The sequence below is a fragment of the Electrona antarctica genome (genome assembly GCF_951216825.1).
Source record: "Electrona antarctica genome assembly, chromosome: 18".
In the NCBI taxonomy this organism is placed as follows: domain Eukaryota; kingdom Metazoa; phylum Chordata; class Actinopteri; order Myctophiformes; family Myctophidae; genus Electrona; species Electrona antarctica.
The window spans coordinates 36,631,523-36,657,976 of NC_136799.1; the positions used below are offsets into that span (position 1 = coordinate 36,631,523).

General features: G+C 42.5%; 4 protein-coding genes and 1 long non-coding RNA gene across 6 annotated transcripts in view; 3 read left to right on the plus strand and 2 right to left on the minus strand.

Moving 5' to 3' along the window:
* Positions 1-8,073, minus strand: part of acp7 (acid phosphatase 7, tartrate resistant (putative)) — a 33,315-nt gene extending 25,242 nt beyond the window's left edge. The window contains exons 1-5 of one of the 2 annotated variants that reach the window (XM_079528806.1): positions 8,016-8,073; positions 4,488-4,603; positions 3,104-3,304; positions 2,012-2,194; positions 967-992 (exon numbers count right to left, since the gene is read on the minus strand). In XM_079528806.1, coding sequence (XP_079384932.1) covers positions 967-992; positions 2,012-2,194; positions 3,104-3,304; positions 4,488-4,603; positions 8,016-8,029 — 540 coding nt within the window. In that variant the 5' untranslated portion in view covers positions 8,030-8,073. The remainder of the gene's footprint in view (positions 1-966; positions 993-2,011; positions 2,195-3,103; positions 3,305-4,487; positions 4,604-8,015) is intronic. The other variant, XM_079528807.1, reaches the window with a different exon arrangement.
* Positions 1-14,370, plus strand: part of LOC306942752 (KATNB1-like protein 1) — a 159,531-nt gene extending 145,161 nt beyond the window's left edge. Inside the window, exons 5-14 of the mRNA XM_079528809.1 lie at positions 9,367-9,478; positions 9,633-9,682; positions 9,825-10,107; positions 10,695-10,810; positions 10,906-10,956; positions 11,630-11,719; positions 12,353-12,457; positions 12,593-12,686; positions 12,779-13,305; positions 13,534-14,370. Of these exons, the coding sequence (XP_079384935.1) occupies positions 9,367-9,478; positions 9,633-9,682; positions 9,825-10,107; positions 10,695-10,810; positions 10,906-10,956; positions 11,630-11,719; positions 12,353-12,457; positions 12,593-12,686; positions 12,779-12,811 (934 nt within the window). The 3' untranslated portion in view covers positions 12,812-13,305; positions 13,534-14,370. The remainder of the gene's footprint in view (positions 1-9,366; positions 9,479-9,632; positions 9,683-9,824; positions 10,108-10,694; positions 10,811-10,905; positions 10,957-11,629; positions 11,720-12,352; positions 12,458-12,592; positions 12,687-12,778; positions 13,306-13,533) is intronic.
* Positions 14,371-14,570: 200 nt separating this feature from the next.
* Positions 14,571-17,484, plus strand: LOC306941875 (fibrinogen-like protein 1-like protein; the record flags this gene model as incomplete). The annotated part of the gene is made up of 2 exons (XM_079527515.1): positions 14,571-14,709; positions 16,790-17,484. The coding sequence occupies 2 exons, from the start codon at positions 14,571-14,573 to the stop codon at positions 17,482-17,484; spliced, it is 834 nt and encodes a 277-aa protein (XP_079383641.1).
* Positions 17,485-21,381: 3,897 nt separating this feature from the next.
* On the minus strand, positions 21,382-23,597 carry chrm5a (cholinergic receptor, muscarinic 5a). The gene is made up of 2 exons (XM_079528789.1): positions 23,491-23,597; positions 21,382-23,130 (listed from the first exon to the last, which is right to left on the minus strand). The coding sequence occupies exon 2, from the start codon at positions 23,055-23,057 to the stop codon at positions 21,465-21,467; it is 1,593 nt and encodes a 530-aa protein (XP_079384915.1). The 5' UTR covers positions 23,058-23,130; positions 23,491-23,597; the 3' UTR covers positions 21,382-21,464.
* The window catches only part of LOC306942756, a 54,411-nt gene continuing 51,336 nt past the window's right edge, over positions 23,380-26,454 (plus strand). The window contains exon 1 of the long non-coding RNA XR_013792334.1: positions 23,380-23,547. This is a non-coding gene — a long non-coding RNA (uncharacterized lncRNA). The remainder of the gene's footprint in view (positions 23,548-26,454) is intronic.

Consider the following 26,454-nt stretch of genomic DNA (forward strand, 5'->3'; position numbering starts at 1 on the left):
ACTGCCATTAATGAGCTTCCAGACAGAATTCCTTTTTCTGTTTTTCTATTTATAATATCAATGAAGCCAGAAGGACAGACTTTAGACATTCCAGCTGAGAGCAAAGCATGAATTATGGTGATTAAATGTTGGACCCGGCAGCCGGCATCTCACTGTGTCATGTAAATGGTAAATGGTGCATTTATATAGCGCCTTTATCCAAGGCGCTTTACATAGATTGTGCATTACATTCATACACCGATGGTGGCGGAAACCATGCAAGGCACCAACCAGCACATCAGGAGCAATTAGGGGTTCAGTGTCTTGCTCAAGGACACTTCTACACCAACTCTGGGGGCGCCAGGGTTCGAACTGGCAACCTTGCGGTTACCATCCAGCCACTCTACCCCTGAGCCACCGCCGCCGCCATGTAATTTTTCTCTATTATGTCAAAGAAATTAAAACATATGAATGGTGCAGCCACACAGCAATTTAAAACCTTGATTTCTGGGAAATAGAATATCTGTAATGTATGACTGGAATATGTTATTATGCCTGTAATATCACAGGCGGCAGCTAATATGTTTTCAAAATGAGGAAATGCACGATTGGGACTTTAATAGACTTAGTTATTATGTTTGAAATATTCCTTTTTTTCCGTCAGCTACTTGGGTGACTTGCCCCCTAAATCCCTGTCTTTCACCAAAGGATTAATGCCCTTTTTCACCATCATTTTAATCATAACCGGGGCGTTAACCACAGCTGTGGGCCTTCGTCTGTTCTGCTGATGAATAACGGGGAGGCCAGAGAAAGACTGGAGAGGTGAAGAGGCTTAATCTCATCTGTCATTGTGGAATGAGGTGGATATCTCACTAGCTTTTAAAGAATAAGCCCTTGATGACAGAGTTCCCAAACTGCTCCCATTTATCTGTTCGACAGTAGCTCATGATATTGGTTTAAAAGAAGAAATAATTGAAAGTGAAATACCTCATGCATGTCATAGGCAAAGTCCCCTAAAAACACAAAACCATGTGGATTAGAACAGTGGGTCTCATGGGTCATTCATACTCAACGGAAATAAAAGCCTGGGTACCGAGGCTATAGTTTTAGGTGATAAGGTGACCCCCGAAAACTACAACATGACAACACGCCGCGGTGATAAGCGACTCACCGCTCACCTCAACCATAGACTGTAAAACACATCTCTTGTTTTTACTAACCACGGTGGTAGGTGGGCACCTCATCACCTCAAACTGTAGTATGAATAGGCCTTATGGGGGTCAGAGATAGAGGGGCTTCCACAGTTAAATGACTACTGAATGTCTACTTTGATCAGCATTTCACTGTTATCTCTATACCTACCTACAGTTGGGTGCCACCGATATTGTCCCTTATCATTTGACCCATTTAGGCCTGACCTCAAAATTTTAAAAAAAATCCTTCTAAATCCTCCAGTTTTCTGAAATAAATATTTTCACGATTTAAAAAAAAATAGCAGACCTACAAGCTTGTAGCTATGAGCTTGTAGATCTGATATTTTTCAATAGCTAAATTATAACATAATGTTTAAAACACCAAAAGGGGTTCCCGCCCAAAATGGGTTAACTGTCCTTTTACGCAGATCACGCAAACCTCAGCAAAAAGAAAAGGACAATATCGATGGCCTCCAACTGTACAACACATGGACACACAGTAAAGGAACTCTGGCACAAATCATGTCTAATGATTATTTTGGTCAGGTTATTAGAAAATTCTAAATATAAATTTAAATATACAGTAATTGTAATTTGTAATCATATGCAAATGCTATCAAATCCTTGAACATAAAAAGATTCAGCATAACTGGATTAGAACATTAAAACAATGCAATAAACTGTGTGTGCAATACAGTTGAAATGTGTGACCACTCTGTGTCTCCGATATGTACAGTAGGCCTGTCACAATTATCACAATTAAATCGTTAATTGCAATTATTTGTGCTGTGACGAATCGTCAACTTAAAATGTTGTAATGGTGACGGGCCCCTACCTACCGATGTGCAGGATGGCGTCGTACATGCCCAGCTGGGTCTCTTTCTGCAGCCGGGCCAGAGACTGGGGGTTCTCGTTGCCCAGGTCCCCGTAGAGCGCCAACCTGGGGCTGAAGGCCGTGCTCTCGTTCAGCGCGCTGAACGTGAACACGTCGCTCCAGCCGAGGTCACTGCCGCAGTGGTACACTGCAGCGAAACACACACGGACAATGCAAGTAAGAGGCTCTCTGTATGAATTGTGCACGATAGTAGCCCCGTTGTTCAATAATGACAAGCCTGTGGAAAAACGCAGTGGTGAAAGTAACTACGGTACATTTCCGTAAGTACTGTACTGACCTGGTTATACCTGGTGTACTAACCTATACGTTGTTATACATTTCATGCCAGGAGCTACCTCTGTCTCATACAGTATACAGTATAGCAACATATTCTTTTGTTCAGTTAGAAGGGATAACTAGAAATAGGCTTGGTCGCTCCTCTCTGAATAGTGTGTGAGCAAAGTAGATCCCTGCTGCCCCTAGTGGCGCATAGTGGAAAATCACAGAAGTGATGCATGTGACTTGCATGATTTGTTGGACAGATCAGAGACAAATGAAAAGGAATATGGGCTCTATGCACACGCGCCATTTTGGAAAGAACTGAACTCGGGCCCCTTCCCTACACAGGTGTTACCACTGATACTAATGAAGGCTCTGTTCCATTCTGTCAAACAGAGTCAGGGTCCTGCTATTGTGCGTGTTGTTGTGCGAAACACTGCTCTGCTACACCAGTGGGTCTCACACACACACACACACGCACGCACACATACGCACACACACACTCCTTGAGTGGGTTCCAAATGGCCCCGTATGGGTGTGTAACTCTGAGTGTGGTTCCATTTGTACACTCTCAAGAGTTATGGGGGTCCTTGAAATTAAAAGAAGTTTGAGAACCACACTAAATGGAACAGAGCCTTAATTAGTATCATCGTCAACACCTGTGAAGGAAGTAGGGAAGCAGCCCGGAAGTAGGAAGAGTTATTCTGTGTGCGTACAGCACATTGTGCCGAGCTCAGTAGCAACCAACTGTAGTGCACAATATCACACCCAACCGTACTGTAGGTGGTGCCAGGTTTGAGGCTGGTGAGCGTCACCCTGTGGATGTACATGGTCCTCTTCTCCAACCCCGAGTCGACAAACAGAGTGGCGTTGCCCGTGGCGGTCATGTCAAAGAGTCGACCTCCCAACAAGCCAAACTCCACCGTGCTCTCTGCCTTATCGAAGGTCGTCCAGGTGACCACCATGGCAGCTGGTATCCCTGGAAGGTAAAAAAGCTGTGAAAACTATGATGAAAAATGTCCGTTGACTAACCTTTTTTCACTGACAAAAATATGACTGACTATATACTGACAATTTCGGCAACAAAGACAACTAAAACTAGATTAAAATTAAAACATTTCAGATGACTAAATATGACTGGATTGACACTGGTAAAAAGACCCAATTATTGTGCGTGACTGATCAGACCAGTCAATCTAAGCTAAAAAGGGGCGTGACCCAAAATAAATTACAATAGTAATCGTTCAAGGTTTTTTTATGATCCTTAGGGTCATCCAAATAACATTAAAAATTGTTGTATTGAAAAATTGTGGATCATGGTAAATTCAGGGTTTGAAAGGGTTTGGGTACCATTAAAAACCTATAAGGCAAATATTTAAATTATTTAAATTATGCTTTAAATTAAGTAGCATGTGACGTGTCAAACTAGGGGGTTTTCACGATTCTGAATCCAATCCAAGCATTAGTTTTGCACGAAAAACACTTATTGGGCGAGTATTTTTCGTGCTAAACTAATTGATTCGGAATCATGAATACAACCCCTAGTTTGACACATCACATGCTACTTAAAGCATAATTAAAAGTAGAAATGTTTGCCATTTATAGGTAGGTTTTTTAATGGTACCTCAACTTTCAACCCCTGAATTTACCATGATCCACAACTTTTCAATACAACATTTTTTATTTTTAACAATCGTTATTTGGATGACCCTAAGGATCATAAAAAACCTTGAAAGATTACTATTGCAATTTATTTTGGGTCAAACCTTAGATTGACTAGCCTACAGTGAATCCTCTTACAAATGCACTCATGTAAGCCAAGAGAAAGTTCACAAAAAAAGAAGGTGATGTTGCCTAAAGAGTGGTGCTTTTGATCTGGCGTTTGGCAGGATGCAGCAATCCTTAGTTAAGCCGAGTATTGGCGAGATACCCATTTTTATCTAGATGCCAAGAGACAGTGTATCATTACCATGTGTTTAACCTTTGTAGAGACAGAGAATCCACTTAGGTACGGTAAACTTCTAATATTTGATGGTTTAATAGCTTTGTGAGCAAATCTCGCCTCAGACAGTCGCAGAGCCAGTTAGATTCTGAAACTCTGATAACTTACTATATAATAACCGAGTATACTTTTTGCACCACTGAGTAGATCAGAGACCTACCTGGATAGGACAGGTGGACCTGCTCTGGCTGTGTCCGGATGGGGGGGACGGCCAGCGCAAACAGGGGTGCAAAGAGGCTCAGAGCAGCAGCAGCATAAAGAGGTGACATCTTGACACTGGACAACAACACAAAGACACAGTCCTGTTAAGAAGTGTACAGTAGAAGAAAACACGCACGCGCAAACACACACGCACGCACACGCGCACAACAAACAACTCACTTCAGTTTTTAAGTCACATGATTTTAACCTATTAAAATCGGGAAAGCATCCATGTCACTTTAGATTTCAGCGTTGGCTATTAAAAAATAGCAGATGTTACTAGCTCGCAGTGTGGCACGAAGTCACGGGCTGTGAGCTTGTAGATCTGCTATTTTTGAACTCTTGATTGTTTTTGTGTGAGAACTGATTTAGAAGACATTTGTAGAATCAGCCTCAGGTCTTAATGAGTTAAAAGCGATCTCATCTACTATCACATGATATCGACTTCATAAAAAGTGGATGAGTGGACTCTGTCTCTGTTTAGATGGTGTTAAGCTTTTCCCAATAAAACAGGATGACAGCAAAGTATACAAAATACACTATAAAACAATAGTACAATAAAGCTAGATGATGACATTACAAATACAATAGTAAAACACAGAGGACTTTATCCTCTAAGTTCAGCAGAGGCTGCATTTTATGCGCAGACTGAGACAGTATATGGTACTCTTCCATCGATCCTTCATGGAGAGTGCATTAACTTTTGCTTTATTATATTACATAATATATTATATTTTGTGAAATGTCTTCTTAGTTGTCATCATAATGGAACCAACCTGGAGGGTGGGATTGTAAGAAGGGGTGGGAGGGTGGGGGGAGGGATGAAGTGAAGGAAGGGTAGCCATGTGTAAAAACAAAAAGGGAAAGTGACAGGTGGAGGATTGTGGATATATACTGTACGTGCATGTGTTCTGCACACATGCAGGCAATCAACATGTATAGGTATGTCCTATTGTCTTTGCACTGTAAAACAAATTACTGAGTAATGATGGGTTGCTCTTGTTGTAAAATGAAAAATGAACAATAAAATGTTGGCCTGACAGTGTGTCGCGTGTTCGAGTCCCGTTCATGACGACCTTTGCTGCATGTCTCTCCCCTTCTCTCTCTCTCCCTCTTTCCTGTCATTCTTCACTTGATACTATCAAAAAAAGGCAGAAAAGCCAAAAACAAATCTTAAAAAAAAGATCTCTCAAGACAGATTGTTGGCTCTCATTTTGTACGCTTTTGCCTAACAGTCTGTAAATGGGAAGCACTTAAAAAGCAGCAGAAAATAAAGCAGATGTCGCACTCCCCCACTGTTGATTCCAAAGAGAAAAAGAAGATTGTCAGACTGAATTTACTAGTGTGACGCCTACTGTGGCAATGATGACCTCTGGCTGAGATTGGAGTGACACTGGTGTTATGTTCCGCACAAAGCATGATTAAAAGTCATGTATGATTGAGTAAAGTTGTCCAGGTTATAGGTTATATTTGGAGAGGGGACAGGGCAATGATGCTATAGTGATGGCCTTTTGGCACTCGCACGCACGCACGCAGGCACACTCTGTGTTTGTTCTCTGACTCAGATCGGAAAAAAACAAATCAGTCAGCCAGAATGATGAAACAGCAGAGACTAAACCCAACAGCACACTCAGCACAGGGTAGCATGCAACCATGGGCTGTCAAAGTGTCACTACAACAAGCTGCTGGTGTTTTCACTGCGCATGCATGGGCAATCGCCGCTTTCTGACCGACGTGTACGTTTTAAGTCCCTGCTGGTTCTCAACATGCGTTGCGTCAAGTCCGGGGACCACCAGGGGTCGAAATGGAGCGTAAAGGCTCTCTTGTACACTCTCAGTTAACTTAACACTGAGGATTTTACAGTCTAGATGTTTTTATGAAATGGGGGTCCGTGGCCCAATGTAAAATGCATATCAAACTTGGGGGTCCTTGAAATTGAAAAGGTTGAGAATCACTGAACTATAAACCATTACTGGAACTTCCAACCTACATTGTCAAATCTGTAGTGCTTATTTATCTCTGAGTGTGCACAAATGGAACAAAATGGACAATAGGCTATCATAAAATAGAAAAACATGGTGGTGTCCAGTGTTCCGGCTACCAGCCTACAGGCCAGAGCCATACACCTCATCAGCATAGAAGCATTGGCAGGGGTGTAAAGTAACTAAGTACATTTACTCAGGTACTGTACTTGAGTACAATTTTTCAGGTATTTTTATTTGTTTTACTAACAAACTTTAGTTTAGATTGTGATTATTATTAGCCTACTAAACATACAAATAGCAGATCTACAAGCCCTCAACCATTAATTGTTGCTGCTATTTTCACAAGGTGTATACATTTAGAAAAACTTGAAATGGGACATTTTGCATGAGTAGCCTACTTTTGCTTTTGGTATAGAAGTATATTATGATGCCAATACTTCTGAATACCAGACGGCAGACTGTGATTTGTATTTCTACATTGTGATATTATAGTATATTCCAGTGAGCATTGGGTAAAAAGCACAGGACACACGTCACGCACACGTCCAAGTGACTGCCTTGATGAGGCTGTTGGGATTTGTATTTTGCACCAGAAGCATAGTCGCTAGAGGGCGCATGATGCACACACAGTACTAACTGCATTATAAACGTCATGGATGAATAGCTGTCTAAGTTATTATTATCATTATCATCATCATCATGGGTGGGTGGGTTGTGATGTGCTGTGATCAGTAAATGGGCCGTTTCCTCATCACATCACCAGTTCACCACCCCAAGACAGTAAGCAAGAGGGAAAACAGACAACTCAACTGCAAAGATTATAAACTGTCAGCGTATCAGGAGTCAGGACAGAACAGAAATAAGGCCAGGTGAGACTTGTCTTGCTAATCAGACATACATTATAAGGCTATTTGACATATCCTTTATTCTATATTTCACAAACTTGAAATGGGGCATTCATAATCATAATACTGAGTAGACTAATTTTTGGGCCAATTATGCCAATACTTTTGTAGGCTACTTATCGTTTAGTTATAAGATTCTTTAGTCGCTCTTAACCAGAGCGACTATTAACATCAAATTGATATATAATAATAATAATAATAATAGCTTGAATTTATATAGCGCCTTTCATGAACCCAAGGACGCTTTACAAAATGTACCAACAACAATCAAAGACTATATGCCATAAGCCTGAGAAATGGTCATAATTTCATTAAATATACAGACTTGCAACATATGTCTGCAAATATTTGCATAGACATATATCGCAGTGCAGATCTTTTTGACAAGCGACGACACCTAATAGCGCTGGAGTGCATTTGTTTTGACTGCTTGAATTACACCACACAACAACTTTGATATTAAACAGCTCGGTCGTTCGTTTCAAAAAACGTTCGGCGATCCGTGACAGAATGGTGGATAACAATATAGCGAGATCTTTCTAAAAACACGACTTGACAACAATGAACAAAGTAGTGAAAATAAAATAAGTAACGTACTCACAACAAACCATAACAAACCGAGCTGGTTAAACTCAACTACAGTTCCTGATTTGCGTCACCAAAAAAACAAAACAAAGCGCTGTGAATTGTGGGTAATGAAGTTTTGTTCACTTTAGGTTCACTTATGTTTTATTCCTATGTTTATATTTCACCTACTGATGTCTGAGGACTTTACTGTGTTCACAAATGAAGCTTTAACTTACCGTGTTAAAAGCAGTATAGTCAAATTAAAGGCAACCAAAGAGATTATTAGATTCTGTAGAGAACAAATCAGTTGAAATCACCATAATAAACAAAATAATTGTAATGTTCAAGTTAGTTAACACGTCGGTAGTTAACGATGGTAGACTATATTTGTTCGCGTGCACGCATCCGCCTGGGTGACGGCAAACTGCTGGGCGAGTGCTGGAGCCTGGCGCTTTGGCATGGGGGGGTCAGATCAACATATGGAATGAATTCTGTACTAGCCATATATGGAACGTGTCTTGAGTGTACAGGGTTTGATGAGGTCAAACAGGAAGGACTGGTGAGGTAGGATCAACATATGGAATGTCAGAACAGGTCAGCTCGATCTAAGGGTTTGAGGTTTGAGGTAAGATGTAGAGCTGCTGGCCGGCTCCCGGGCTCCATATATGCAGATCTAGGTGAGGATCCAGTCTTCTCCATGTATGGTTATCCAGGGTTAGATGAGGTCAGTGTCGTCCATCCATCCATCCATCTTCAACCGCTTATCCGTAGTCGGGTTGTGCCCGACTTCTAATAACTTCTAATAACTTCTAATAACTTCTAATAACTTGAATAACAACTTCTAATAACTTCTAATAACTTGAATAACTTCTAATAACTCCTAATAACTTCTAATAACTTCTAATAATGTTAATAACTTCTAATAACTTCTAATAACTTTAATAACTTCTAATAACTTTGTATTTGCTGACATTTCAGTGTGAGCTGATAATAAACTAACATCGTATCGTATATTAACCCATTAAAACCGTGTAATCTGTGTAATTTTTGATTATACTGTGTATATAATATAACACTTTGGTTGGCTATTCAAAAATAGCAAATATACGGTACATGCCATTTTTGAATATTTTTGAGAATTTGTGCAAATATTTGAATATTTTAAAGCGAACCGTTTTTACTCATATCTTTGCTTCTTTTGGCTCCCTGGAAGAAAATCTTTTTGGGGGTCCTTGACATGAAAAGGTTCTGAGCACCACTGATATGCTGTAGCAACAAAAGTTTTTCAGAAAACTGTTAGGAGAAGACATTTTTAGAATCGGCCCCGGGTCTTAATGGGTATAAGTTACGGTGAATTCATTGGAAACACATCTTTTTCCAGGTCTATTATGGACTCAAGCAGTGAAGCAGAGTATCAGAACTTTGAAGATGCGTTGCTGCAGGAGAGGGGCCTCTACAAAGTGAGCTATTCTCATGTGAGGAACACAAAGGAGGTGAGCAGCTTAGGTGGCTTTAATAGTAATACAATGCCCTAACCTACATCCATACAATGACAGACAACGCCTGTGGTTGTCTATCTAGTCCATCTGATCCTTCTCTGCAAATAGTCATGTTTGCTTTGTATTGATGTGGTGTTGTCTTTTGTAGCGCTTTGGGTCATTTACATCTCCCCCGGTAGAGGAGCCCAGCCAAAAAAGGTAGATCTGTTTGTTGTTTTTTGTGTCAATGTCAAACAAGCAGTGGTTCTCAATGTGAGGTCTGGGGATCCCCAGGAGTCCTGGGGCGGGAGGTGTTCCTGGAGGTCCCAAGCTAAATCGTATATACGTGTCTGTACTACAGTACATATAGAAACCCTGTGGGTCGGACTGGCAACAACCCTGGCAGAGTGAAGCGGGTGGTATCATGCAAGAGGAAGACCCATTATTTGACGGTGGCGTGGAAGAAGCAGCCTGTGCCGCCCGCGAGGAGCTACGATCTGGCCAACAAGGAGAACCACATGTCCTGCATTCAGGACAGGATCTTCCCCATGGAACCTTGGGACTTCCCACCGGACATCCACGATAAACACGCCAAGGCCAGCGGAAGCACTTCTGAACCCACGGACTACCTCCCCTTCACAGAGGTCAGAAATCAGTGGTGGACTAAGTACTGATACGCCTGAAAGTTGTCATATTTGTACTTGATTATCATTTAACCCATTTAGGACTGAGGCCGACTCAGATCTAAATACGCCTTCTAAATCCTGACCGAAGTTTTCTGAAAAATATAACAATAGCATCCCCAAAATGGGTTCCCATCTTGAAGGGTAAAACCCCCAAAAGGGGTTCCCGTCTAAATACTCAAAAGTGCAAATTACAAAGTCCATTTTATTTGGCTTGTAGATCTGCTATTTCCCCTATATTTGAAATAGGGCTTAAGTGGCTCATTCATAATGTACTTTCCCTCCTTCCTAGAAATGTAGAGTCAAAAGTACAACATTTGCCTTGACATGTAGTGGAGTGAAAGTCATGAGTACACTAAAATACAAATACTGGTACTCAAGTAAAGTTCAGTACTCAAGTAAATGCGCTTCATTACTGTCCAGGTACTGTCATAAATATAAGGACGTTGTTTCTGTTATTTGTGCAGGTGTTGTTGTGTCATCCATCGCCTACCATGTATCTATCAGTCATGAAAAGGTGTCCCAACCGCACAATGCATGTCTTTCAGCTGGTGTCGGATCACAGCACAATGATTGATGTGCTCTCTGGAAGGAGCCTGAGGTTGAAAGTGGCTACGACATTGTGGAAAAGAAACGCTGGAGAACTGCTGATGTACTTCCTGAGGTAAGTCATAAGCTGATCCTGTTTAGCTGTCATTTGACATTCGGTCCGTGTGCTCACATTTCAACATCTTGTGACATCACTTTACTTCCACACAGAGTCCAAGACAATGCTGTGTTTGTTGACTTTCTGCCTGTGATAACCAAAAGGTAAGGCGTTCTGCATCTTTGTGGAGTTTGTCAGCTAAAGCAGTGGTTCTCAAAGTGGGGTCTGGGAACCCCCAGGTGTCCTTGAGGGGGGTTCTAGGAGTGGCCCCAGCAAAATTAGTTCAAACACTTTAAACCTATATACACAAGTAAGACGCGTAAACACGGGAAGCAAACAAAGATGTTGTGGCAGTCTGACACACACGCACACACACACAGAGACCTCTGTATCGTTCCAATTTCTTCTCTGTATCGTTCCAATTTCAGTTGCCCTCTGGTGGCGGGCGGGTGGTGTCACAGACACAGACACAGACACACAGACAGACAGACAGTTTTGGCCAGCTTCTATAGTTAGTGCTCACTTAATTCGCAATCACTTCGTTCGCAATCAGACATTTTAAAATAGCCCATCTGCAAGCTCTCAACATGTCGCTATGCAACGTCTTGTGAGCTTCTAGAGCTGCTTTTGTCATATCTTGAGGAAATGTAAAAAGTTAGAATACCATTGAAACATTTTAACAAAACAAATCTTGTATGGGCAGGGGGTCCCTGGCACAAAATCCTTTCAGATGCCAAATATACTGTATTGATTTGGGGGTCCTTGGCATGAAAAGATTTGAGAAACACTGAGCTAAAGATGGAGTAAAATGTGACTTTAATTACAATTCCATTGCAGCCTTAATGAGGACTTTCCTGCCCTCACCATTGGCTACTGTGTTGACCTCTTTCCATTGGTTAAGGAAGTTCTCTCCCATCCATATGAAGAGTGAGTACTGTTATGTATGCTCTGTACCGACTCAGTAATATAATGAACATAAATACATGGAATAACAATTAAACATTTTAGAAGAGAGAAGTTACAGGAGCGCTAATGGTACCCATCAAGACACTGGTGCTCATGGAAGGGCACAATATTCAGGAGAGAGGAAAAAGTACGACCAAAAGGCATAGAACAATTCAGGTCCATACATTCAAGTCAAGTCAAGTCACCATATTTGTATAGCACATTTAAAAACAACAGAAGTTGACCCAAAAAAGGAATGCAACAAAAACTAAATAATCTAATCTTTATTAACTCAAGGATCATGGGGTGTGTAATTGATAGAAAATAAGTACTTTTTGGGGTGAACTACTCTTTTAAAGCTACAATCCTGGCATTTATTTGAATGAATAAAACCAAGCTGTAGCCAGCACATCTGCAGTGGCTGGAGGTGGTCTGGTCTCCCTGCTCTTTCACAGAGAGAGTTCAACCCTGCTGTCAATATTGTTACTTGAAGCAGACTGTGATGTGCATGTTGCCAGGTTTTCGGTTTGGACATGTTGCAATTACCTCTCTCCATCAGGAGAGGGAGACAAAGGATAATAGATTAAAACTTTAACTAGATGTATTTATTTGCAGGTATCATACAGTGGGCTTAATATGGATTAAGTCTGTTTTGAAACATTGGTGGGAGGAACTTCGAGCAAGCGGCCATTCTGGGCTTCCTGATCATTCACTGGATAAGTACGTGTCATGGTCACCATATTTACATTATTACCTTTACCGAAGAGATCAGCCAAGGCATCCATTAGAAATGGATTATATTCGCATCTTTGATGTATTTACAAACTGAAACAGCCCTTGTGTCGCTTTTTGCAGAAACTTCCATGTCTTCAATCAGCTACTATTGGAGTTGTGGCAACAGGAGCCTTCATTGAAATCTGTTCCAGGCATTGCAGGGGACATGGCACAGGTGAATGAATATTATGTACAGTTTTAACAATGCAAATGTTCTCATGCAAACATGCCCATGTCTTACAGTATGTTCCCAATCCTTTCCTCCAGGTCATTGATTCTTTCCTGTTACAACTTACCTGACGAGAGGTGAGATAGTGGATCTTTCAACTTGTAACAGCCTCTAAATAGTAGAACTACATCATAGGACTCTTAACCACTTTCAAGGTGGCGTCTCTATTTTGCACACGTCATTATAAGCGAAAACATTTCAAACATTAAAAAGAAAATAGATTGTCAAAAAAGTATGCCATTTACAAATTGTGAAATGTATCCAAAATTGTGAAAAAACTACTGTACGAGCTCACAAAAATGTTGTAACGTGTTGTGAGCTTGTAGAAATGCTATCTTGGTTAAACTGGAAGTGCTGTTACCTCACAGAAAAGGATGCCTTTTAAGATGTGTACTGTACCTGCCTTGGTCTTTTGTACTGTCTGTTTTTTTTCCACTGCAGAGTGAACCAGTTGCCTACATTACATGTAGCATTTGAAGTTTACATTAGACTTTAGTCTTTAGAATTCATGAACTGTAATTGTGCAATACAATTTGAAGTGTCATGTGATAGTTGATTGTAAGGAGTCTAAGGGCCGATTCATACTCCTATTTTACCGCTGTTTCGGCGCTGTAGTGCCGAAATGATTTTGGCTCGTCAGAAAATTTCAGTAGCACCGAAGAGCTGACTTTAGGACGGTACCCGCCCCCCCCGAACCTCAAATGACGTCACATTGTAGGCTCTACAGAGCCGAACCGACTTTTATTCGGCTCTAAAATAGGAGTATGAATCGGCCCTAAGGCCTCTTCATCAGAATACTGTATGTTCCCTTGACGGCTGTGCCGCTGTGTTGATCATCATGCACCTTTGTGGATGTCTCAGAAAGTCCAAGGTATTTGTGAAAGTCAACATGCAGATGCTGTCCTTCATGGTTTGTGCTGTATTCAATATTTGTTTTTCTTCTCAAACAAAGTAGAGTGATAATTGCAACACCAAAACTAAGGTTACTACTGTCCTTCTATCAAGAGGCAATGTTGATTTGCACATTATTTGTGCAATGCAAATTATACTGTATACATGTCAACCTTCTGTATAGCCAACTGCAGCCTACTGTACTAGAAATGTCTTAAATACCCTCATCTTCTTTTGTACACGGACACTGCACTTCACTTTTATTTTATTAATGCAATATATATAAAGCAAGGTTAACCAATCAATGTGTGTAGATTGAATTTCACTGAGGTGCAGTCATGTAGACCCCTGCAGCTCGAACACAACTGGACTTCAGCCTCATCTGCTCCCAAAGTGCATTCATGAAAAACAGAGATATGAGTTTACAATCTCGGTTGACATAGATAAGTAGAGGATTGGTTTGTCTCCAGTGCATTGTGACATGAACCAGAGGTTGAAGTCCAACCGTGACAAGGTTACAGAGTCCTGTGTGGGTGGGTAGGTAGGGAATGCATGCATCTGTGTGTGGACGCTTCAGTTTAACGTCAGCACTCTAGTAGTAACCTAGTTTGCCCCTCTGGCACGCACGCTTCTCACTTCCCAGCACAGTGTGTGTATATGTGTGTGGGAGAAGATTCCGGCACAGAGCGTTGCAGATTATTTACACGATTGTGCCACCTCGTACTGGTGGCACCGCAAAAGGTGAGCACGGTGCCTTATTGGGCATTCTTTGTAAATGTAAATTTTGTTCCTTATGTTCAGCACAATTTTACATGTTTGTCATTGAAAGTTCAATCACTGTGAGAAATGGACAAATAAATGATTCTGATAAATGTGTGGTCTGCTGTACTGTGTATACTTATATTATGATGTTGGTTTGACTGTAAAGCAAGGACAAGGATGAGGAGTCTGAGATGTTGGCTGCGAGCGGCAGTCTTGCTGATCATTACTGGGGTGCATACTGAGCATCTCCAAGCCGAGAACCTCCATCTCCTACCTGCGGAGGACAACAAGTTTGTCCTCAATCAGGGAATGAAAGGTACCGTTGTAGCCCTTTACTTTGTTTCCGTCACTTTTACTTGTTTTATATGCCTACATTTCTTTTACGGAAATAAAATGTGTATGTCGCGACTTGAACATGTCATTACACAATGATGTTCCATGTGGGAATTAGGTACTGCACAGTATGTTAACAGATACTGTATGATAAGTTTGACTCCTATCACATTGACAACATACAGACAGTGCTCTGTCTACTGAGGCCCCCACCGTCACTTAATGTTGCCCTCAGGTTAATCTTATATCAGAATACTGATATATGATTGATTTCAGCTGTTACAATTCCAAACATGCAAACATGACCTGCTTTAATTACTTCAGTCTATATATGTAGCTTAATGAGTAGTATTGTGTGTGTTATTGTCTTTTTTATGTATATTAAACGCAAAGATTACTTTTCAGGATTTCAATTCAAATATAGCAAAAAATAGCTGATCTACAAGCTTAAAACGTGTCGCACTGTGACACGCTTGGGCTTGTAGATCGGCTATTTTTGATACGACAGAAATATGCATATGCATGCATATGTGGCCCTCTGGAGTGAGTGTGGAAATATAGTGGCCCTCTCCATCTTCAAAGTTGCCCAACCCTGATCTAGATAATGGTGTGTAATAAGGTAAGGTTTTTGCCTTGAAATTGCTGTACGTCCTTTATGACATCACTGTCTGGATTCTTCTCAACGCTGGGGTCAAATTCCATGGTGTGGCCTCAAAACACTTACTGATATGAAATACGATACGTGTTGTTATTCCATCTGATGGAGTCTGATTATCATGGCTGTAGAGTCTCCTCTACTTTAAGACTTGACAGTTTTTTGATACTCAATTTGACTCGAGACTTGAAAGCAGATTTGACCTAGCCTACCATGGCCAGACTGTTCCAAAAACATTAAATGTTGCTTTTTTAACCTAATGCTTTACACAGTTCTGACATTCTCTTGTTTCATTTGACGAAACCTTGGTAACTGGCTGGTCACTGCCAAGCTGCTGTGGACTTGATTATGCAGATGAGAGGGCTATAGACTTGAGTCTACTGTAGATGCAGTCTGCCTTAAGTTGCAAAAATGTGTCTTATGACTTGATTGTCTCCACCAGGCCGCCATGGGGAGAGAGAGAGTATGTTTTGCACTCCGTCCGTGTGTGTGTGTCCGTCCGTCTGTTACCAGCTAATCTCTGGCACCGTTAACCTGGTCGGTGCCAAATTTTGCATGCATACTCCCTGAATGCCAACGATGAACCTCTGCCTCAAATCTTCCAGAACGGCCTGTTATAACGCCGCCAGGAGGCCGACTTTTGAAAAAATTTTTGCTAATACTCTATTCTGTCCCAAAATCCCGCAAATCGTTACACACTATCTCTATAGTCATGTGTTCAAGACGGATCTGTCCGATATTTCATATTCCATCATTGGCTAACATTGGCTTTCAAAGTTTGCAGGATTGGCCCGTTTTGAACAAAAAGCCTCAAATCATGAACGCATCGTGCAATTTACGTGAAATCTTTCACAGACTTTCCTACTATAGGCTGAGGAATATATCCCACCCATTTCACATTGGCCTGTTATAGCGCCACCAACAGGTGGATTTTTGCAAAACACATTTTTGGAACAAAATCATCCAATTGCCATCCAAGGCGTAAGAAGAAATGGCACCCTTTTCACATTGGCCTATTATAGCGCCACCAGGAGGCCACATCCTGACCTGCCCTGGTGGAGACCTGTGCCCCGAGGGACACTTTATCTAGTTATACTTGCAGTGAAAGACTATAGCTGACTTTTGACAGTGGTATTCCCATCAAGAAAAGAAATGCAAAAGTAAAAAAATAAAACTTGATAATACAATGTCACTAATTCAACACTGTTCTATTCCATAACCAGTCCACTTCCTTCCTGGTGTCCCTATTTGGGGCATTTCATGATTTAAATGTAAAAAGTTTAGAAAATAGCAGATCTACAAGCTCACAACGAGTCATGGAGCATTGTGAGCATGTAGATGCAATTCTTCCTGGTTGATGGACATTTTACAAATACAGTCTCATTGGTTTTGTGATTTTGTCCAACAGTGCTGCCCAGGGATTGTCATGAAATGCTGATGGTGTCTTCTGGCCAGGCCACAGATGGTATATACCTCATCCGGCCAGGCGCTTCCACCATCTTAGCCTACTGTGCCATGCAGGAGGGCGGCTGGACAGTTGTGCAGCACATCACCATGAACAGCAGTGTCAACTTTGACTGTTCCTGGACTGAATATAAGCAGGGCTTCGGGGTCCTCACCGGGGACCACTGGCTGGGCAACGAGCACCTCCACCAGCTCACCCAGGGTCCCGGCCGCTATAAACTTGGAGTCAAACTCGTGGATAAAAACGCCGTCACCAAGATGGGAGAGTATGACCCGTTCCTGGTGGAAGACGAGGCGTCCGCGTACAGACTGCGACTGGGGCTGTTCCAGGGCACGGCGGTAGACGCCCTCACGCAGGACACGGAGAACTACCTGCACGACAACCAGAAGTTCACCACCAAGGACCGAGACAACGACAACTACTTCCAGAACTGCGCCAAGCTGGAGTTCCAAGGCGTGCCGGGCGGGGGCTGGTGGTACGACGCCTGCGCTGGCGCCAACCTCAACCGCAGGAACGTCATCTATTGGCAGAAGGACTGCAACAAGGAGCACCTGTGCAAGTATGCCTGGATGATGGTGAGACCCACGGACACGGTGAAGCTGATCCCCACCGGGGAGTGCATGAAAGATGAGCTGTGAGGACAGCGTTGTCACGGCAATCAGCGAAGACGGATCAATTGATTGTGTGCGTTGATATTGTTATCTTTGCTGAGACGTCTGCTAAGAGACAATAACGTCATCACGTTTTATCCAGAAATACATGGACCTGATCACAGATTACTGTGAAGAAAGAACCTGTTTGTCACCTGTCATTTCAACATACTGTAGTATTGTAGGTCGAACGCAGATTTTTGTTTTATGACGGGTAAATTGTTGCATTACATCATAGCTTAGTTCTTACACGTATACACTTGTAAAACACATACAGTACTTTACAGATCATTAATACATGCATGTGAATATGACGATTGATTATGGCAAGCCTAGGGAAATAATAGCTGTAATATTAATTGTAATGTATACATTAACAAATACAGTACACAGTATGTGTTCAGAAAAACTCCCACCCACCTTACATTGCATGTAAACACAAGTTGTTCTGCATGTTTGTGACCTAGTTAAAACCCTGTATATTTTGTTGTCCATTAGGGTCCACTCATTGTTTCACTCAACTCAACACAACACATCTCTTCGCCGGAAATAGCCGATCGACAATCTGTGTTGTGCTGCGACATGTTGCAAGCTTTTAGATCTGTTATTTTCACTGGCTAAATTTGTCAAAAGTGCGCTCAGGACTCTAGCTGGATCGAGCCCTATAATTCAGCCCTCCTTTGACTATGCTTGCACCTCTTGGTTCTCCAACATCTCAATGTCGCTGACTATAAACTCCAAACCTCCCAAAACAAACTAATTCAACTGCGCAACCCATTTTGATGGCTTCAGGGAGGAGACAGAGTTAAGCAATGGAAATTGGGATTGACATTTCAAATTGTAAATACAACTTTACCTCTATGCTATGGTATGCCCTCGATCTGTACCTGCATACCTGACTAACTACCTCAAAAAAAGTGAGCGACACCCACAGCCATACAGTAATACAGTAAAACAACGATCTGGTACCACCCACTTTTAAAACAAACATGGGTAAATTCTCCTTCTACAGCACTGCTTGCACCCAATGTGGAATGCCCTGACCCCTTCCTTCCCCTAAACAAATGCAAATCACTGGCGTCCTTTAAAACAGGCCTGAAAATCCACCTTTCAGCAGGCCAAAGGGAAATCGCTCCTCCCTTAGTCAAGTGACTACCACCTCTGTATATCCCCCTTTTTCCCCCAACCTGTACATCTTTCTCTTACATTTTTTTAAATGACGGAGTCTGGAACCCCCCCCCCCCCCCCCCCCCCCCCCCCACACACACACACACACACACACACGGAGTTGCATCACTCACTTCACACTGGTGTGATTTTTTTGTGATGATTTGAATTGTGTTATTTGTCATGATTATGAATTGAATACCCCAGGACCTGAATGGAAACAAGACTTTGTTTGACTGTACTCTGTACATTTCTGACTAATAAAGTATTCAATCAATCAGTCCCCAGAATAGTGGCGCTAGCAAGATCAAAACGACACCAGATTACAAAAAGGCTTCAAGTTTAGTAGTTTAGTAGTTTAGTAGACTTCATGGTGATACGTTCATACTTAGCTCAGAGTGATCTATAAAATATTTCCTCTACTAATTTAGTTTGTGTTTGATATATAAAAATGTTTCGAAATGTTAATGTGGGACAAACAGAAGATCAGGGAAATACTGTACTATAGAAATATACTTAACCCTGAGATTTGCCATTGCTTAAGATTTAGAGGGCAACGATGAATGCTGGTTTGGCCTTATTTATTCACAAAGACAATGAGAAAAACAACATTTGATATTATTATCAATGAGGAACTGTTCCACTGAATACAATATTATAGTCCCATTGAGGTTTGGCACAGACAAGGGAAGGTTGCTGGATAAGGCAACAAGTATACTGCGCATCAAGCTACTGTGAGGAGCATTTTCACAGATAGCACTGACGAGACCTTTTTTGAGTGGTGCAACCATCCCTTACAGAGCTATGTGTGTGTGTGGGTGGGAGGGTGGGTGGGTGACTGGCTGGGTGCGTCTGAGCACGAAAACAGCATGGTTGTTTTTCACCACCTGGGCGCAACCTAACACACACACACATATTAACTGTATATATGGTGATTTTGGGTGTGCCAGTGCAGTACAGTAGAGGGTACAGTAGAGGGACCCCCATACGGTAACTGTCATTTCTCAACCGTTTCGGACGCGGGCGGCTCGCCGGAATCGGGCCGGCACCCTGGGTGCGTTCCTGTGGGTCTGGAACTTCTGCACCCCGGGGACCCCCACACAGAGTTGCACCACTCACTTCACACGGGTGTGATTTTTTTAATTTAATTTTGTTATTTTTGGGGGATTTTTGAGTCTTTATTTGACAGGTACAGTGGAGAGACAGGAAAACACAGAGGGTAGGACTCGGGGAGTGAAATGCAGCAAATGGCCCTGGGGACATTTGTGGTATGGGCCCGTTCAAGTGATAGTGTAAATGACATCTTTGAGACATCGAATGAGATAATAAATGTCATTACATTTAATTCAGAAATACACAGACATGATCACAAAATACTGTAAAGAAGACAAGAATCAATTGATTTCATCACAAACAAAAGATAAAAATGCTGGACTGCAGCAGTTGGTTTTGAAGCTCTTTTTTTTCTCCGTCAAACCTCTTCTTCCATTTCTCAAATTACCGTACATGTGCAGATTTCTGTTTTTATCACAGGTGAATTCTTGCATGACATCATATAGCTTATTACACAAGTGAACAAACAACGCAGTTAAAGTACTTTACAGATCATTGAGAAGATTGATTAAGGTACACCAGGGAAAATAAATACGTATTTTGAATGTAAACACTGCTGTTGTTTAGCAGGTTTGTGATCTAGTTAACCACATTTACCCTGGCAGCCCTATTTTGGGCAATTTTTATATATCTTTTATATATCTGGCGGGAAGAAACCACCTAACTCCAGGAAATGAAGAAAACATATTTTGAAAACAAAGCAATACTGCCTCATCAAAGTTGGTGTTGTGACTTTATATATTGTCAATTACTTGCATGAGAGGGGAGAGATGGTGGCTTTAGCAGAGAGTCCAAAGACCCAAAGATGATTCAGTAGAGTTTTCGTCCAAAGTGCTTTTTACTACTTTCCATTGGTTCTATATTTTTTAACCAACACACAGACATAAATGCAAAATATTTTAAAACCTCAAAAATTTAGTTTTAAACCAGTAGATCTCCTGGTGATTAACTCATGGTTTGAAAGTGATCTATGAATGACATCTTTATCAATTATATTTGCCAATGGCAAAATGTTTGCCATAATTAAATATGTGTTTGGGGCAAAAAATAATCAAGGGAAAACCAAATGTACTGTATCCATTTAGAAATGGCACGTGTGGGAAAGGCGTTGCTAATCATCAGAGCTACAATCTTTACTTAGCAAGCACACTCTGACACAAAAACACCACTTTATAGCCCTTTGTACTGTAACAAAATACAATAGTACTATACCAATATGTGCATTGTCAATACAAACACAACACTTACACAATGAAACAATCAGTAGGTACTGTATTGTTTTATGACATTTTGTGCATACGACGACCACTAGAACTTCACTCCATATAAATGAGTATTTCATATTCCTATTCCTTTGAAATAGTTGTGTCGGTGTTGACATTGGGACGATGTTGTAATAATCTCTCATTGATTAAAGAACAACGTTGTACAGCCATCTCAATATTTGTACTTTTGATGTTATCATCTAACGGCAATGCTTCAAGTACAGAGATCCAGGATGATCTTTGTAACATACTGTATACTGATTTATAGCCATTATCATATGGTTCTCAGAGTGGGGTCCAGGGTCTCTCAGGCGCTTCCAAATGGACCCTCACAGTAACTCTTGAGAGTGTACAACTGTACACATTGAACCAAATGGACCTGTAATGGACACTCAACGCTACGCGCGCCAACATTTTGAGAGTTCACGTCAGCTTGGCACCGACCACGGGGTTTTGCCCACACCAGTAGAGCTTCTCCTCCACCCGTTTCTTCTTCCACTGGCAGAGCAGCAGCATGCGGAAGGTCTTCTGGAAGGTCTTGTTGCAGAGGGCGTAGCACATTGGGTTGACCGTGCTGTTGACGTAGCACAGCCAGTAGCCCAGGTGCCACAGGGACACAGGGATGCAGTCGGAGCAGAAGGTGGAGATGAGCACCATGATGTTGTACGGAGTCCACGTCAGGATGAAGGCCAGCAGGATGGCACTGAGCGTCTGGGCAGCCTTCCTCTCCTTGATCAGCACCATCCTCTTTCTCTTGGTGATCTGGTTCTTCAGCGTGGTGTCCATGGGTTTAGATGCCGAGGAGGTGGACGGCGCGCTCATGGACTCGGCGGAGGAGAATGTCGACGGCGCCATTTTGGTGTCCCCGTTTTTGTCGCTGCTCTGCTGCTGGACGTCGGGGTCTTTGGCAACGGGTTTGAACTTGTAGGACACACACTTCTTGCTCTTCTGGGAGTTGCTCTTGGGGGGACTGTGAAAGAAGCTGTCGTCCTCGTAGTTGCTGAGCTGCTCACTCTCACTGCCCGCTGTACTCTTGGTGGTCCCGGAGGCCTGGTTCCGGTAGGGGGGCTGGAAGGCCCCCGGAGACACGGGGCGATCCTCGTCTTCTGAGGACGCGTAGCTGTTGAAAGTGGTCAGCTGATCGGCTTTGGACCACTCATCATTGGTGGTGACTGCTGACTTGACTGCATTGCTGCGACTGGAAGAAGACCAGGAGGCTTGGTTCCTGTCACGAGCAGCTGTGCTCAGTTTGAAGCTAAAACAGGATCTGATCACGGTTTTCTGGGGCTGGGGGGCTCCAGTGTCTGTGGAACAGTTAATCCCCTGAAGCTCCGCCAGATCTTTGGTCCTCTTCTCTGTCTCCTTATAGATCCGACAGTATAGGATTGTCATGACTGACACGGGGATGTAAAAGGCCGCGATCGCCGTCCCAAACGTTATCACGGGCTCAGAGAAAAACTGAATCTGGCACTGCCTCTCCGGGACGGTCCTTTTCCCCACAAAGTACTGCCAGCACAGAATAGGCGGAGCCCACAGAACGAGCGACACGAGCCAGGCCAATCCGATCATGACCCCGGCCCGCTTGGGCGTCCGCTTGGCCCTGTAGGTCAGCGGCCGCGTGATGGAGAAGTACCGGTCGAAGCTGATCACCAGCAGGTTCATGACCGAGGCGTTGCTGGCCACGTAGTCCAGGGCCAGCCACAGGTCACAGGCCAGGTTCCCCAGCGCCCAGTAGCCCATCAGGATGTACGACGTGTACAGGTTCATGGAGAACACGCCGATGATGAGGTCGGCCGCCGCCAGGCTCAGCAGGTAGTAATTGTTCACCGTCTTCAGCTGGCTGTTGACCTTGAAGGAGAGCATTACCAGCACGTTGCCCACGACGGTGATGAGGCTCACGATGGCGGACACGGTGGCGATGGTGATGACCTCCCACAGGCTGTGCGTCGTGGCCAGCTGGATGTCCGGCACCGTGCTGCCGTTCACGCTGGCGTTCTGGATGGCCACTGCTTCCATGGTCTCGATGTCGTGGTTATGATGTTATAGCCCAAAGACGATTCATTTGATTGGTCATTTTCAGCACAGTTTCCTGGAAAGAGAAGAAAGGAAAAAAAGTCATGCAAGAGAAATGCAGAAGAAATGCTGGTGCAGGAGAAATAGTCAAATAAAAGGAGTCTCCACTCAGTCCTGCAAAACGCATGCAGGAGGGTTGGCAGGTATGCTCATAAGCTAATTTAATGCATTGAGGATAATTGCCACTGGGTGGCAGTGTTTGAGCAAAAATGTGTGATTGGCTATAATGGTTATCAGCCTATTCACATTCACTGGACATGTTAGGCCTAGTGTTTGGATCTCCTTAAATGAATCAAAGCACTCAAATGAAAGTTTACTCTGATTTCTCCACCATCACTTAAAAAGAAAAGCAAAGTTAAATTCTGAAATAATTCACCTCTGCTCGACTGGTCTCAGGCAGCAACAAGAACAGCTGTGGCTCATTAAAAGACAGGTCAGTATAACGTAATGTATCCGCTACTTTTTCCAATATTGTTTTTCTTATTTTCTTAATCTAAGTGGTGTATAAACCGCATATTTCTGAGAACATATAAGCGGTATTCAAAATATTAAAAATAGCTCGGCTTGCAAAGAGTGCGCAATCTGCAAACAGACGAAATGGGGATGTGCTATTTTCGGTTCTGAAGCTTGTTTGAATTGTCTGGTGCTTCTATAACCATGTGTTTGAACAGCTATGGATGGGAAACGAAGGAAGGACAGTAATGTTGTAGTGCTTGAAAGCCACATGCAGCTCAGCTCATATGGCTGACTTGAAATTAACTGTAGATTGTTGTTGACTGAAGAAAAGAACACTGCATGTTTTGAGCAATGGTTTGCTGTAGGCCCACTATAAGGTTGTTTCAGACTACAGCTTGATTTAGTTGATGTGATATCCTAGATTTAAAATAGTCTATTAGGCTATAATGTGTGGTTGGTGGACAGTGGGTGGATGGATGTTACATAATGCACCATTGCTAATTTGCTCCCCCGACCTGCACCAAACTGCACAAACACTACTGTTCAGAGATCAGGTCACACCAGCATGGGCAACATGGCCCCCAGCAGGACTCCCAAGGGGCCACAGGCACACCCATGCTCCAAACCACACCACACTTGGCACAAACACTGTTCAGGGGTCTGTCTGACATGAGAATAGTCACACTGTCACACGCACCGAAATAAAAACTAAATTCACACATAGGTGAAACATACAGGTGGTGTTACAGCAGTGTTTAACACTTGTGTCTGTGATCATTGCTCTTGATCAGCACAATCTTGACTAGATTTGAAGGGCTGAAAATCTGGTAGTTTAAAACTATAAAGGGATAGTGAAACATATCTAGATATAGACTATGCTACTGACACATATGTTACTAATTGACCGAGTGACTACTAATTATAATGAAACAATTTTGTGCACAAATGACTGATATGCTGCAGTACATTTAAAACATATAGTTCATAGGCTGATGTCACAATGTTGGCACACCGTTTACAAACAACTGCAAAAGTAGCACTGCACCAGAGTGTAGAGTAGGAGAGTAGCGACACGCTTTGATCTCGCCGCAAAGCGGGTGCCTATGGGCTATAGTTCCAAACATTGCTCCTATGGCTGGAACTATCCCATTGAGATAGAATGAGCACTTCCGCATGCCATTGTTACAATGGGAGTCATCGCCACTCTCTTACTAGATTACTGTACTGCACTGTACATTCTTCTAGGCAGTGTGGCAGGTACTATACAACAGCTACAGCACGTCATCATACATTAGCATAACATGCTTGAGCCAGCCTAGAACTCAGCCTCCCCAAATAGTAATTTCTCAGCAACAACTCAAGTTTCATGGATTCTTTTTAATTATTATTATTTTCACAGGAGGAGATAGATAAGCATAGTGTAATGATGACATTATTGCTTCTGCTAAGCACAGTTACAGAGAAGTGCTACTGCAGCCAGTAATCCACTTTCTCGCACATTACGCACAAGTACTGCAGCCTACTTTGGGTCAGAGCTTTTATGCTTATGGGGAAATGATGACCAATTATCATTAAGCACAGACACCTGGCTGTGGGGTTATTCCAGTCCTTCATCATAACATCTGGTCATGGAGTGATGAGTCCAGAGGGAGCTCTGCATGGGACCACATGAAATGAACCCATTAAAAGCAGGAAAGTGTCCGTGTTATTTGAGAAGTTAGCTATACTGTAGGCCTATGTAGCACATTGGTTCTCAAAGTTGGGTCAGGGGTCCATGGGGGGGGGGGGGGGGGACGGTACCTGGAGGAGGTCCCCAGAAAAAGTAGTTAATATAGCAGTATTAGTATGCACACAGCAGCCATTTTGGAAAGAAATTTGGCGTCTTCCTTAGTTCCTTAAATTCCATCACAGGTCACGTGTTACCGATGATAGGATTAATGAAGGCTCTTTTCCATTCTGGTCAAACAGACGAGTCAGGGTGCTGATATTGTGCATGTTGGCTCACTGGAAACACTCAAAGTTAGGTTCCTTGAGGTTCCTTGAGGGGGTTCTTTACCATAAATTGATGGTTAGGAACCAAATGAACCCGCACATACAGACAAGTTTGAGAACCACTGTCCTACACTAAATGGAACAGAGCCGCCTTTAGTATGTGGTAAGACGTGTGAAGGAAGTATTAACCCATCCCATTCAGGCCTGACGTCGAAATAAAAAAAACGTTCGCTCTGAAAGAATATATATTCAAAGATTTGTGCCGCATTTTTACGATTTTTCAAAAATAGCAGACCTACAAGTTCATAGCGCGCCACTCGGTGGCGCGCTATGAGCTTGTAGATCTGCTATTTTTCAATAGCTAAAGTATAACATAATGCTTAGTTAAAACACCAAAAGGGGTTCCCGCCCCAAAATGGGTTTAAAGCTATAATATGACACACATGCGTCCTCAGGTCTAAATGGGTTAAGTAAGGAAGAGGCTCAAGGTTACATTTTATTAGAGCGAGCCAGACAGCTTGTTGTTAGGCTATTTTTGAATTGTTTTTCTTTGAATAACTTTTATCAAATAGATAATAGGAGTTTTTCAAAATGATTACAATTGATTTTGCACTTCTTTGTAAAATATCAGTCCAAAATAGGTAATCCAAAATCTCAATCAACATCTAATACCAACATTTGGCATCGGTCAGGCAATATATTTAGTTGTTAATCATTTTGCATTCTGCTGGCAGCGGCTGGCTGGGTTCGTGGGACAGTGGGACTGCCAATAGCAGCCGGAGGGCACACAAATAACATTCCAATGATCACCACAGGTGGTCCTCTTCCAACTCCGAGATTGCTCCTTCGGCTTATTGCGGCGACTGTGACATTTCATATCATGTCAGTCAAA